We start from the raw sequence: 13,606 nt of genomic DNA, 5'->3' as shown, positions 1-13,606 counted from the left end.
AGAATTGGATGGTTAAATCCAAGGCCTAAATCCATTACTCCTGAAAAGAGGGTATGATAAGTCTTTCTCTGCAGTCATCTCCACCTCTATCTCCCAAGACTCCTACAGGATCACCACGCAGACCTTTCTCACTTTTCATGTCTCTTCATCCGCCAGTGTTATCTCCATTAAGATCTACTGCAGAATGGCTCCACAGTTGTATGAGGATCAAGAAGGACTCAAAAGACCTGAGCTCCCACACCCCCAGTTTAAGCCACTCAGGGCTGGTGGTCCTCAGTCTTGTGGGCAATTTGCCTCCACATACTATGGGTATGTTCCCTGATCCTAATTATTGGAGAGAATGTCCATCTTGGGCTTGGTGATCTTACTGGGCTTGCCTCGCAAGTTCTTGAGTCATCCACAGTATGGATGGAGTAGTGATATTCCAGCAGATAAGGGTCTGGGTGTAGAGGAATCTTTGAATCTGATTCTACTGGAGCTGTCTGCACCCCAGACATTGGTACCTGACACACTATCTGAAGAAGAAGAGTTGGCTCCTTTTTTGTAGCACCAGACTTTTGTCCTCATGAAAATGTGAGCATTGTTTCTGTTTCATCTCTGGTCAGAAGATGCTTCACATTTACATGAATTGATGGATTGAATGGCATCTACTTTTAATTTACCTTCAATGGTTATAGAAGAGGCTTCACATCCATTTGATATTGGCTTTAATATTCTTGGGGCTCCATCAAAGAACAGGATGTCTTTATCAATTCTGGGTGGTCTTTTGCAACCTGCTAAAGCAGTTTGGGTTAATCCTACTTCCTGCCAGCCTATTTTAAGAAGGCAGATAAACTGTATCAAATCCCACATGAAGGGACTTAATATTTTCAGACTTTCACCACCCCAAATTCTTTGGCAGTTGCAGTTGTGAGTAATAAACTTAGATCTGGTCAAGCCCATTTGACTCCTACAGATAAAGAAGGGAGGGAATTGGATGCCCTTGGAAGAAAGAGTTTTTCCCCCTTTATCTCTTGGTATTAGAATAGCTAAGTACCAGGTGATAATAGCCCGCTACCAATTTCATCAGTGGGAAAATGGCTACATTTGTGCAAGATTTACTGAACGATCAGAGGAGATTGGCCAATGCTTTCTTGACAGAGGGACAAAATGTGGCAAAACATGCAGTGCTGCTTTTTTGATCTCCAGTTACAAGCAAGTAACCTTCACTTTCTGACTGCTACCTCCCCTGGTTGATGTCATCTTTATGTTGTCAAGGATGATTTACAGCCATGGCTCTCAACCTTTCCAGAGTACTGTACCCCTTTCAGGAGTCTGATTTTTCTTGTGTACCCCCGAGTTTTACCTCACTTAAAAACTACTTGCTTATATAGGCACCTACTCAGTGGGTGCTGCGGGGCTGGAGCACCCACAGGGAAAAGTTAGCAGGTGCTCTGCACCCACCAGCAGCCAAGCTCCCCCTGCCCCCATCCCCTCCTCACCTCCTCCTCCCCTGAGAGTGCCACATTCACCCACCTCCCTCTCCAAGAGCTTCCTGCCCGCCTCCTAATACCTGTTTGGTGGTGCTTAGGACTTTCTGGGAGGGAGGGGGAGGAGTGGGGATGCGGCGTGCTCCGGGCAGGTGGTGGTAAAGAGGCAGGGCAGGGGCGGGGTGGCGCAAGGGGTCAAGCACCCTGGGAGGGGAAGTTGGCGCCTATGCTTGCTTACAAAATCAGACATAAAAAATATAAAAGTGTCACAGCACTCTATTACTGAAAAATTGCTTACTTTCTCATTTTTACCATATAATTATAAAAATAAGTTAATTGGAATGTAAATATTGTACTGACGTTTGAGTAGAACAGTATAAACAAGTCATTGTATGAAATTTTAGTTTGTACTGACTTCTCTAGTGTTTTTTATGTAGCCTGTTGTAAAACTATACAAATATCTAGATGAGTTGATGTACCCCCTGGAAGATCTCTGCATACCACTGGGGGTACGCATTCCCCCTGGTTGAGAACCTCTGATTTACAGAACTAGCAAGAAATTCCATGTAATGCTGGCTTGTAAAGCCTGTTCAGCACAAAGGTTGACATTTTTCAAAAATTGTTGTTTAATGTGTGCCTCCTAATTCCATATTAAAACATCTGATTTTTAGCAGGGCTGAGCACTTGCACCTCCCCCTTGTCTTATAAAAAGTGCTGGTATTCAAGATCACTGGTTTTATGACCGCAGTTAGGTTTCAGGTCTTTTAGACAATGGACCACATTCTGCATTTTAAAAGTCATATGGCTTGTTGGTGTTGTGGGTGTTTTGTTTGGCGTGGGTTTTGGTTTGTTTTTGTGCAAATGACATTTCTGAAAAGGCCTCCATTTCTCTCAGCAGCGGTGACTTCAAAGGAGCTGCTTGACAAGGTGGCATTGTTTGGCATTCTGGATTCTCCTGTCACTTTGACAGATGAATGTTCAGCTAGTGTTGACTTGAGTTGTGAGTTTTTGTTTTTATGGCTTCTTACTTGGAAAGTGAGTCTGACCCTGGATTTGCAAATATGGTTGCATGTCTGGAAGTGTAACCATTGTTGCAATGAGGGTTTGAGGCATTAGTCTTATGACATGCTCTCTTCTCCTGCAGAGACCTCACATGCCACTTCTCAAAAGTGGACGTGGCCTCCTGGCACAGACCTCTCCATCTGGGTCTGTCCAGTGCAACAGGTTTCCAGGTTTTAATGTCCACTGTGCATGCTTTGAGGTTGCCTTCAGGCTGTCTTTATTTATAAGGATGGATCAACACTTAGGCTATGTCTACACTGGCAACTGAGGTTCTTAGATATGGTTGTCCCTGTGGGCGCTCCACTACTCTCCTTTCTCCCCCCCCCCTTCAGAGTTTTCACGCTAAAGACACTGTGGTAGAGAAGGAACGGAGCGGGGGATTGATTGCATAGCGCTATGTAACCACCAGAGGTGGCGCAAGATGGGGACAGCACATGTGCGACCCAGTTAGGCACTGCATTTGAAATTCTCCAATCGCAGGCACAGGGACACAGATTCACCTAAAGTGAAGTATCCATAGGGACAATCATCTTGAAGAACTAGAGTTACTGCACAGGGTGAGTAACCTTTTCCTCTGTTCATTCCCACTGAAGCACCTGGCAGTGCCCACTGTCAAGAGACAGGATACTGGGTTAGATGGAACATGTTCTTATGTAAGATTAATTGGAAAGAATTGTTCATTGGCTACAGTGATTGACTTCAGATCAGACAATCGTAAAGGAAAGAGTGAATCTAGATTCCTTGTCTTCTCAAATATGCAGGCATGATCATCAGACACTTGGTAAAGATTCTCAAAGGTGTGGAGAGGCTGAAGGGGAGCACTCTGTATTGGTAATGAGGTATTTCCTGTGGTCTGGGTAAATTTGCAATATGAAAGTATTTGTCGTAAGGATCCAGTGTTCATTCTGAACTTAAACCAACAGATAAACCTGTTGAGCTATTGAAGATCTTGGATGGGGTGCTATCCCCTATATTTATTTGGAACCAGGAAATAGTAACAGTAGAACCCCTTGTCCTGGAATTCTTTGGATACTTTTTCCACTGCTCCGAGTTGCAGAAGGGAGTCCACTTCCTTCCTGAGCAATAACTCATGAGAGGAGTCCCCCAGTGGGGATGGGGAGAAAAGATAGGAAGGATTTGGGGATTTGGAAATGAGTACCTTGTCTATCATCTCCAGGACCCAATGGTCTGAGGTAATCTGCACCCATCTGTCCCTTAAAAAAAAAAACGGTAAATGGCTCCCAAATGGGGAGGAGGAATGGATCCTGACCGCACCATCAAACTTGATGGCAGGAGTAAGGTGGCGCATGTGCAACAGAAAAAGCAGCAGCAGAGGGTTCCTCTTCTGAAACCTATGACCCTTCCTTAGAGGTTTGAATGATCTTTACTCACCATAAAAGTAAGAGGACTACTGTCTGCCTCTGGTATGGTTGAGGTTCAGATTGTTTTCTCGGGGGGGGGGGGGGGAGGTTACCAATAGGTCTTCTAGTACTGTGAATTGGGTGGGTGCCATAAATAGAGGCTGTGGTGCCAAGATCTCAGGAAGCATAGTCACTATTAGTGTGTGTAGAGAACTCATATATTTTGTCAGTGCATTTGGTGCTAGGATTGGCTCCTTCTGAGGGTTGACCCTCAATCCTAAAATCTTCACTCAGGGGTGGGGCACAATACTCGTTCAGCTCGGACTCCAGTGGTGAGGTCCTTGGTACCAGAAGTGTCAGTACTGAGTGCTTCATAGAAATGTAGTACTGGAAGGGACCTTGAGAGGTAAGCTAGTCAATTCTCCTGTGCTGTGGTAGGACCCAGTATACCTGGACCATCCCTGCCAGGCGGTTTTGTTCAAACTGTTCTTAAAACCCTCTCATGATGGGGATTCCACAACTTTAGAAACCTATTCCAGTGCTTAAGTACCCTTTATAGTTAGGAAGTTTTTTCCAATATCTTAACAAGATTTCCCTTGCTACACATTGAGCTCATTACGTCTTGTCCTACCTTCAGTGGTCATGGACAACAATTGATCACTGTCCTATCTTTAATAGTCTTTAATAGTTATCAAATATGTTATCGGGTCCCCTTTCAGTCATCTTTTCTCAAGACTAGACATGCTCAGGATTTTGTAAACTTTCCTCATATATCAAGTTTTCTAAACTTATCATTTTTGTTCTCCTCTGGACATTCTCCAGTTTGTTCACATTTTTCCAAAAGCATGGCACCAAGAATTGGACACAGTACTCCAGCTGAGGCTGCACCAGTACTGAGCAGAGCAGGACAGCTAATCCTCTGTCTTACATATAAAACTTTTTTGCTAATACACCATATAATGATTAGTGTTTTTTGCAACTGCACTACACAGTTGTCTTATATTCAATTTGTGATCTACTATAACCCCCAGAGCCTTTTCAGCAGTTTTACTGCCTATCCAATTATCTCCATTTTGTAATCGTGCATTTAGTTTTTCCTTCCTAAATGTAGAACTTTGCACTTACGTTTACTGAATTTTATCTTGTTGATTTCAAAATTTGTCAAGGTAATTTTCAGTTCTAATCCTGTCCTCCAAGCTGCTTGCAACCTGTCCCAACCTGGTGTCATCCACAGCTTTTATAAGCATACTCTCCATTCTGTTAGCTAAGTCATTAATAAAAACATTGACTAATACTGGACCCAGGACAGTCCCCCTGCAAGATCCCACTAGATATGTCCTCCCAGTTTGACAGTGAACCATTGATAACTACTCTGAGTACAGTTTAACAAGTTGTGTATCCTTATTATAGAAATTTAATCTAGGTCACCATTCCCTAGTCTGTTTATGAGAGTCAGTCTGCAGTTGCTGAGAGCGGACTCATTAAGGGCATACAGTTATTATGCAGAGGTCTTGTAGTGACCACTCAGCACTGAGGCCTCAGTGAGCCCTGGTGTTCGCCTTAATGTGTCACCTGTGCTAGACCTGCTTGGTGAGATCTGGGTCTCTGGTCACCATGGGATCGCTATTTCTTGCAGCCTCTGTCTTCCGAGAACTGAACTGAAGACACGAGGGAGGCTCTGGCCAACTCTGTGGCTGAGGAGTGGGACTTCAGTGCTGGATGAGCTCTGGACTTGGGTGAACTATTGACTTACCTAGTGCTTTGAAAAGTAGCCTGGTCCAGTCATGGAGTTGTCTCTGCCTCCAGTGCTGAGGAAGCCCTCATGGAGCTCTCAGGGAGGAAGAGTTTCAAATGAGACTCTGGTCTGGGGCCCTTTTAGAAAAGGTGCAGCATGTAGAACACTTGTGTGATCAAGGCACTTACCCCAGACGGAGACGGCACTTTGTGTGTCCATCATTGTGTCTCCCTCACAAGAGGGGCAGATCTTGAATCCTGGGGAGTATGACTCCACCACGTTCAAGGGGTGTTGTGGTTGGTGCACAGAGGCAGCACAAGGATTTGAAGACCTCCGTTATCAATCTAAGATTTTATTTTATTGCCAATGGGCTGAAAACAACAACAAATTAGAACTAACAACTGGAAGAATAAAGTTGCACAGTATGTTGAAATGCAGACACTGCCAGTGTTCCACCTTGCAGTCATGGGCAGCAAGAAGGAATGGGAGAGCAGTTGAAGCTGCCCTACCCTTTTTTCCCTCTGCTTTGGATGGCCCAACTGTGGCCCAACCGACACTGCTATTCAGAATGATTCCAGTCTCACAGGGTAGGGCACATACGCACCGGAAGTGGAATACATGTGGACAATCTAACAACCGGACTTCTGATTTTTCGTCTTATACCTTACAATGCACCTAAAGTATATGTATATTGCAATTTAATGTTCTTGCTGCCATGTGTTGTTCCTCTCACCCCCATCGCCTTATGTTGTTACGCTACAGGAAATCTCCTTTAGGATATGCTCCTCTTTTGGTCAGGAGGGGAAAAGGAATGGAATGATCAGATATGTGTGAAGAGATCAGCCACTCATAAGCACAGTAAGTTTGCTACATGCTGTGCTGTGGATTCTCTGAGAAACTGATGTAAAAAAATCTCAGGGAGTGAGGGTAGCACCTCTGGAAAGCTGTGTAGCACTAAATATAGGACGCTATGAAATCCCTGTTAATGAGAACACTGACGAAGTCACAGAATCAAAACAATGACATGGAATTCAGGCTCTGCTTGGCATTAAGCTCACACTGGCAACTGGGCAGGGAGGGCTGCTCTACCTGCAGCTGCAGCCACTGGAGGTAAGAGACCAGAGGGTATGGGGAGAAGGTGCAGGGGGCTAGGGCCATCCGGGAGTGCAGGGGTTAGGGGAGAGAGGCTAGCATCTGGGATTTAAGGGCAGCTTCTGAGAATTCAGTTTCTTTGCTGTGTCAGTTTCATGCCAGGAGTTGCAGTGGAGGTGAGGTGCTCCTCTGGGACATTGGCATCACGGTAAGGGAGAAGCTGACATTCCCTCAGGGCGCAATGTCATTGAAAGTATTCAGTGCTCAAGGGAGCACAGGTTCATCTGAAAGAACCTCTTCACGCTCCTTTATGTGGTATCAGTGTCTCACACCTCAAAGACACACATACACCCATAAAACCAGAACGTGTATGTGTGTGATATGAAGAGACGAATGCCTAAAGGAGCAGAGGTTGTCCTATCTTACATCTTCTTCCCTGTAAGCTCTGTAGACACAAAGAGAAGCTTTAATATAAAAAATCTACTTACAGAGAAGAGGGAATCGCTTTCTGAGAAAAACACTAAAAGGCTAGCCATAAATTACCACAAGGAAGATGTCTAAAATAATGACTGTTTATCAATTTGTAATTCTACTCAGCAATAAACTGTTGATTTAATAGGTTGAAATTATTTAATCAAATCTGAAATTAATATAAGCATTCCTTCAAAGTACTGAGTTTAATTTAAAATGGCAACAATGTGTCTGCTGCAAGGATGGATTATTTTATGTTTAGTGCATTTTTAATTTTGTTAATTATTCAAATATGAATTCAGTTAAATTGATACTGTAAGAGACTCTTACTTCTGGGGCCTTCTCGTGTTACTGTTCAGCAATGTCACTTTGGTCATATTACCAAATGCTACTTTAAAAAGTGATTTAAAATGTGTTACCTTTGCCTTGTACTGTATATCTGCAGGATATTTTGTTTGATTTTACAAAAATAAACCCTTCAATTTAGTTTTTCCCATTGCAGTCCAATTCTGAACATTTTTATGCATTTATAGTAAGGCTACTTAATTGTTAATGTATCAAACAATTTTGATTAACAAACCATAAAGATGGAATTTTTTTAATGGAAAAAACAAAACCAGAAAATCCACAATAATAAAATGGATTTCATAGGGCCCTATAAGTAGCTACATTTTCTCTGCAGCAGGTATGAGGGGCTACTGTTTGTGGCAAGCTTTTTTTCAAGCCCCTTGCAGCTTGTGATGAAGACCTCTCTTGGTCATACATTTGTCATGCTTGTGTATGCTCAAAGTTGCTGTAATGTATGCTGTTCACCCCTAGGGTATGTCTGGTTGCTGACTAAGTTATTGATTGCTAGGGCAGCACAAGTGAAAGTTCTTATGTTTAACTGCATTGTTTCCAGAGAGATTTTACATTGTACAGGAAGAACTCAACAATTCTCACGCTTTAGCATTTCCCTGATTCCTCCCACATTTCCCCAGGCTGCACCCATATCTTTAGCTATTTGTGGATTGTTTGTAGAATACCAATTTTTGTTATTCATGAAGCTTATTACCAAGCAGGTAGTTTGGGCTTTTGGAAGCTGGATATATTAGAAGCATTTATATATTGCTATACTTTTCTTTACTCGATGTAAAACACAAATACCATCACAAATGTAAAAGCAACTCCAGTTTGAAGTGTATTCATATTCTTGTGCCAAAAAAGTTGGAAGACTACTAGTGTTTTTCTAGAAACCAGATTCAATATAAATGGGAAATAAGTATGTTAACTAGGATCTTTTATTGCTGGACTTTCTTTGAGCAAATAATCAATATTTCTTAAAGGCTGAGGTCGTCAATAAGGGCTAGTACATGTTTATATATTTATTGCTATGGACAAAAGACATTATCAATTCAAGTTTTACCTTTATATTACAACTTTTCCATACAAAAATAAAAGTCCCAAATCAGCTTTACTAGTGGCTGATAGCACTGACTTATTTACAGGTGCTTTGTCAAGAACCATCATTAGGCAGCAGGGTAAAATATTGAGAGGCATTTATAACAATACAATAGTTTAACTATATATAATTTTTCTCCTGTTTAATTTCTACTTTGAAGGGTTCTGACCTTTTCTGATTGGTTTATTTTGGAGCATCCAATCAGAGTTTTATAAGAATAGCATCTTTAAAAGAAAAGTTTAATATTTAAAATTTTAAATTGAAACAAATTAAAGAATATTGTAACTGCATTTCCTTATTAGAGCAGTTTATAAATAGTTGCTCAGCTACATATCTATTTATAATACAGCACATACAGAATGCAGACTTGCTACATATGTGGTAAAATACATTTGTAATAGTAAATCAAAAAGATATGAAAGTCCCAGATTTTGATTTGTTAATAAAACTGGCTTATAAAAGTAACTGTAAAATTGAAACAACTATAACTCTCTGGACTATTATAATTTACAGAAAGACTGTTTACATCATTGCACATCATTATTCCCTTTGCTTTAAATGCTTGTGAAATATGGAATAAAATTAGAATCTACATAGGTCATATGCATGCACACAGAAGCATGCATCCATGAAAACAAAACACACTGTTAACTAAGTCCATAAGGAAGGCTGCCAGCAGCATTCCGACAAAAATACTTTCTCCCCCACACATGGATCAGGCCAGTAGGTTAGTGCATTATGGATGAATTAACTCCTCCTCTTCCATCTTTTCTTAGTATTCTGAACAGGGGGAAAAAGCACATCCCGCTCAACACCACAATTTATGTATATGCAAGATGGTTTTAATGTCTTAAGGCACTTCTTACTGCTTGTATTAAGGCATACAGTATGTCAACTAAAGGTAAAAAAGCTTTGGAAATTTTGAAGAATGTTAGTCATATACTAAAAACGTTTGGCTATTTAAGTTGATATTTTACAGAGGCCACCTGAAAAAAAAACTTTGATTGACGATTCCCCCAAAATTCTGTTTCTTGGGTAGCTTGTTGACAAATTTGATCAGTATTTTCAGGCCAGCAGTGATATCTTTTGAGAGTAATGGCACAGTGAGACTGGTTCTGTTTTCACCTGGAGCTGCTTTGACTCCCATGGCTACTCACTGATCGAGAGGTGCTGAAACGTTTTTTCACAATCATACTGATATAAGCTTTCATCAGTTTTGCGATGTCAACCACCTGCCAAAAGAGTAAAAATAACTCAAACCTTTTAATGTGATATAATAATGCATCTCACCACATAAAATAGTGGTATGACTTCCATTATCTAACCACTTACAAAAAACCCCTTACTGTTAGTTAACACAAATACTTAGAAACTTAGTAGTTTCTACCCTATTTCTGTTTTGCCTCTACTCTACTTTGACTATTGTTAAAAATCAGTATGTTTTAGATGCAAAATCTACAAAATTATATTTAAACCTTTAAAAACTAAGCTAAAAGTATTACCTTGAAAAAGAGTGCTAGTTAATAAGAGATGAAATTAACAAGAAGAGCATATTAAAAATTCCTCTTGCTCTTTACTTACCTTACTGGTCTCAAAAAGCAGTTCTCTCTCATCCACCACAATCTTGTAGGTGTTGGCAAGTGGTGCCCCAAAGGACAAAATATGTTCATATTGGAACACTTCTAAAGGCCTGCCTTCTCCACGCTTGTAGACAGAAACTGCATCAGCACTGACTCCCAACCAGAGTTCTTGTGGGAAACCCCCTTCTTTACACTAGTGAAGGAAAGAGTATAAATGAACATTCAGGAAAACTTGGGGAAAAAAAACACCACCACTTAGTGCTGAGGTCGTCTTCTGTGCACCCTAAATCAAAGTTCAAATAAAGGTAATACAACATTCTGTACGATATTTTCTATTCTCCCTCCTGCCAATTTTTTTATGGGAGGCAGTTATTTGATCTTGTAGAAAAATATTATGGTTCATTAATAGACAAATATAAATGTCTACATTGGGCATTATATTATAACTAGAGTGCCTTTTAACTAAATACTCCATATGCCAGCCTTCTCTCCTCCAAGAGAAAGATAGCAATATTCATTGAAATAATATATTGTTACGTTCAGAGAGGACACTTCGGTATCGAGCTCATTGTCTAGAATAGTAGCAACTCACCAATGGGTTACTGACAATGCTTAGTATGTCTTGCTCACCTCCACATCAAAGAGCGTTGACCCATAGCCAGGCCACTCCTTAATCAAATACATGTACTTGGCCATAGCCTGTTCCTGGTTCATTCCCTGAAGTTTTTTCCACTTGTCGATAACACTAGTCCTTGCAGCTGAGACTTCCTCTTTGATCCACATATCCAACATCTGCTCCTCCTCCATCTTCTGTTTGCTGATGGAGCCACTGCGGAAACTCCTCCTCAGCGTTCCTTCAAGAAAGCTGGCTCGCTTCCTCTCAATCCTGTCTGCTGGGGTAAACATTTTAGTAGACTGTGTAATACGAGACTTCAGTCTTTGTAAGGGATAGACTTCTTCTATTTCTGGCATGGTGGTATGCAGACTGTAGTCTCCTTGTAGATATTGGAGTCGCAAGGCAGCAAGGACCTGGAGGGTTTCTTCAGGAGCAGGGTAGTGTCCTTTAATCACTGCCTCATGAGCCTAATGGGAAGTAAGAAGAACGCTAGCTTTACGCACGGATAGTAGGACTCAACTCTTTGGAAACTAGATAATATTTGCAAACTGGCTTTTTCCTAGGAGTAGGTATAGACAGCTAGTGTGGGGATTTGAGAGACTGTCTCTAGCAGACAAGAGAGGCAGGGTAGGTCAGGAATCGTGAGTGGGAAGTATCTCAATGTGCCTTCTTAATTGGATTATCAAGCCAAGAACAGCAAGGGGTCAGTGGGGAATATAGTGGGGTCAGAGAGGGAACCAGGCAGCAGTAGCAGAGGCAGAAATTGGGGAGAAGAAACTAGTCTGGATTACAGGGCTTGTTGAAAAATTTCCATCAGCTGGTTTGACAAGAAAACTTTTTTTTGACAAAATGAAATTTGTGACAAGTGTCTGCTTTTTGTGGAAAATGTTGACCATCAACAAATCAGAAACTTTCAGTTTGGAAATGCTGCTATGGTGCCTTATGGGAGTCATCGTTCAAGTGACTCATGTCCCGGTTCCCCTCTATGTGTCGGGCTGCCCAGCTGGACTAGATCTTCCATGATGATGATGCACTGTACTAACTCATCAAAAAGAGAGATCATGGTGCATTGTGAGAGATGTAGTCCAGCCCATAAAGGAGCAAGGGCAAGAGGAAGCCAAACTACAACTCACTGCGCGTTTCTGAATTGAAATTTTCAGCCAAAAGTTTTCAGTCCCCCCCCCGCCCCTCCGAAAAGTCAATTTTTTCTGTGGAAAATTTTTGATAAGTGTTTGTGGGGGTTTTTTTTGTTTGTTTTTGGGGGGGTGTCAAATTTTCCATGGAGGGGAGGGAGAAAAACATGATTGTCTAACCAGGTGTACTGGGGGAAAAGAGCGGAAGGAAAGAGATGGATAGTTGGATTGAGGCTGTGTGTGTGCACGTGTGCAGCAGAGTTAAGTAGTGAAGGAGCACCTTAGTGTCAAACTGTCTTCAGTGTAAGGGTTAACTTTAGATGTTAAAACCGTTCATAGGTTTAGAGACACAAAAATTCAAAACTGGAGACACTGATTTTTAACTGATAAAATAATACCAATTACTTGGCAGCAAACCTGTGCAGTGGATAAAAATGGGAGCAGCATGGCTGAACCCACATCACAATCACATCCTTAAGATATATCCATAAAATTCATTTTCAAGATTGAATGCTCTATGCTGTCTAGCTGGATTACTGTTGTTCCTATCAATATACACAGAGTGCTTGAGTGACCATGGTGTGCTCATAGTTGCCATAAGAAAGTGAAGAGACAGATTCTCTGAGGAAATTGCCTTCATATAATTGCACTCATTTTAATTGCAAACTCTGCAAGCACCTGTCTGCAGTTCAGATCACTACCACAATGTGATTTTCAGAAGACAGCACTTCAGTGCTCCACAGCTCTTCTAGGTTATATTATCTAAAGGATTTTCTTAATGATTCTGTTCAAGTTTCATATAAACAAACTGCTTGACTGTTCAATGCCTAATAATCTCTCTCTAGACTGGCAGGGGCTTTGAGTACTGCAGTGGTAGCCGGTTCAGCGTCAGAGATCTGTGCTGACAGTGGAGTAAACAAGGAGTAAAAAGAAAAGGAGGACTTGTGGCACCTTAGAGACTAACCAATTTACTTGAGCATAAGCTTTCGTGAGCTATAGCTCACTTCATCGGATGCAACGAAAGCTTATGCTCACGAAAGCTTATGCTCAAATAAATTGGTTAGTCTCTAAGGTGCCACAAGTACTCCTTTTCTTTTTGCGAATACAGACTAACACGTCTGTTACTCTTAAACAAGGAGTAGTAATTAAGGAGCTCTGAAGGGAGCCCCCCCAGGTAGACCAGAAGGACTGTGTCTATAATGTGGCTACTTAAGCCAGGTCTTAACTAAAAAGTTAAGTTGACCTAGCTACTGTAAACCGTGCTAGGTCAACGGAAGAAACAAAAGGTCAAACCAAATATACTTATACGGGAAGCCCTAGGGACATTTTAAAGTGGTCACTAGACAGAGAAGATGACAGCTTACTGAAGGGCTTTCCTTAGACCTTCACAATGTGGCACAAAATGAATCAACAGCTAAAACATTCTGCAATAATAAATCCCAAGAGTGAGAATCTTTGCTGGCATAATAGAGGGCTTGTTATAAAAAAAAACAAACTGTTTCCTGTCAATATTTATTTTAAGATTAATTTACACCCACAAACCCATTTCGTTTATTACCAGTTTTGTCCTTTTGCAATAATAAACCCCATTGTAGGGTGAGTACAGCACATTCATTACTTATCACAGTGATCTGATGGGTACTGGG

General features: G+C 41.3%; 1 protein-coding gene and 1 long non-coding RNA gene across 2 annotated transcripts in view; one reads left to right on the top strand and one right to left on the bottom strand.

The window, feature by feature from the left end:
• Positions 1 to 7,629, top strand: part of LOC311515412 — a 49,363-nt gene extending 41,734 nt beyond the window's left edge. Inside the window, exon 3 of the long non-coding RNA XR_014710129.1 lies at positions 5,529 to 7,629. This is a non-coding gene — a long non-coding RNA (uncharacterized lncRNA). The remainder of the gene's footprint in view (positions 1 to 5,528) is intronic.
• Positions 7,630 to 8,466: 837 nt separating this feature from the next.
• The window catches only part of MYO10 (myosin X), a 267,365-nt gene continuing 262,225 nt past the window's right edge, over positions 8,467 to 13,606 (bottom strand). The window contains exons 39-41 of the mRNA XM_084618423.1: positions 10,842 to 11,294; positions 10,213 to 10,404; positions 8,467 to 9,863 (exon numbers count right to left, since the gene is read on the bottom strand). Of these exons, the coding sequence (XP_084474549.1) occupies positions 9,753 to 9,863; positions 10,213 to 10,404; positions 10,842 to 11,294 (756 nt within the window). The 3' untranslated portion in view covers positions 8,467 to 9,752. The remainder of the gene's footprint in view (positions 9,864 to 10,212; positions 10,405 to 10,841; positions 11,295 to 13,606) is intronic.

Source organism: Lepidochelys olivacea, assembly GCF_965140295.1.
Source record: "Lepidochelys olivacea isolate rLepOli2 genome assembly, chromosome: 2".
Taxonomy (NCBI): domain Eukaryota; kingdom Metazoa; phylum Chordata; order Testudines; family Cheloniidae; genus Lepidochelys; species Lepidochelys olivacea.
This window is presented reverse-complemented; position numbering and strand designations above follow the sequence as displayed.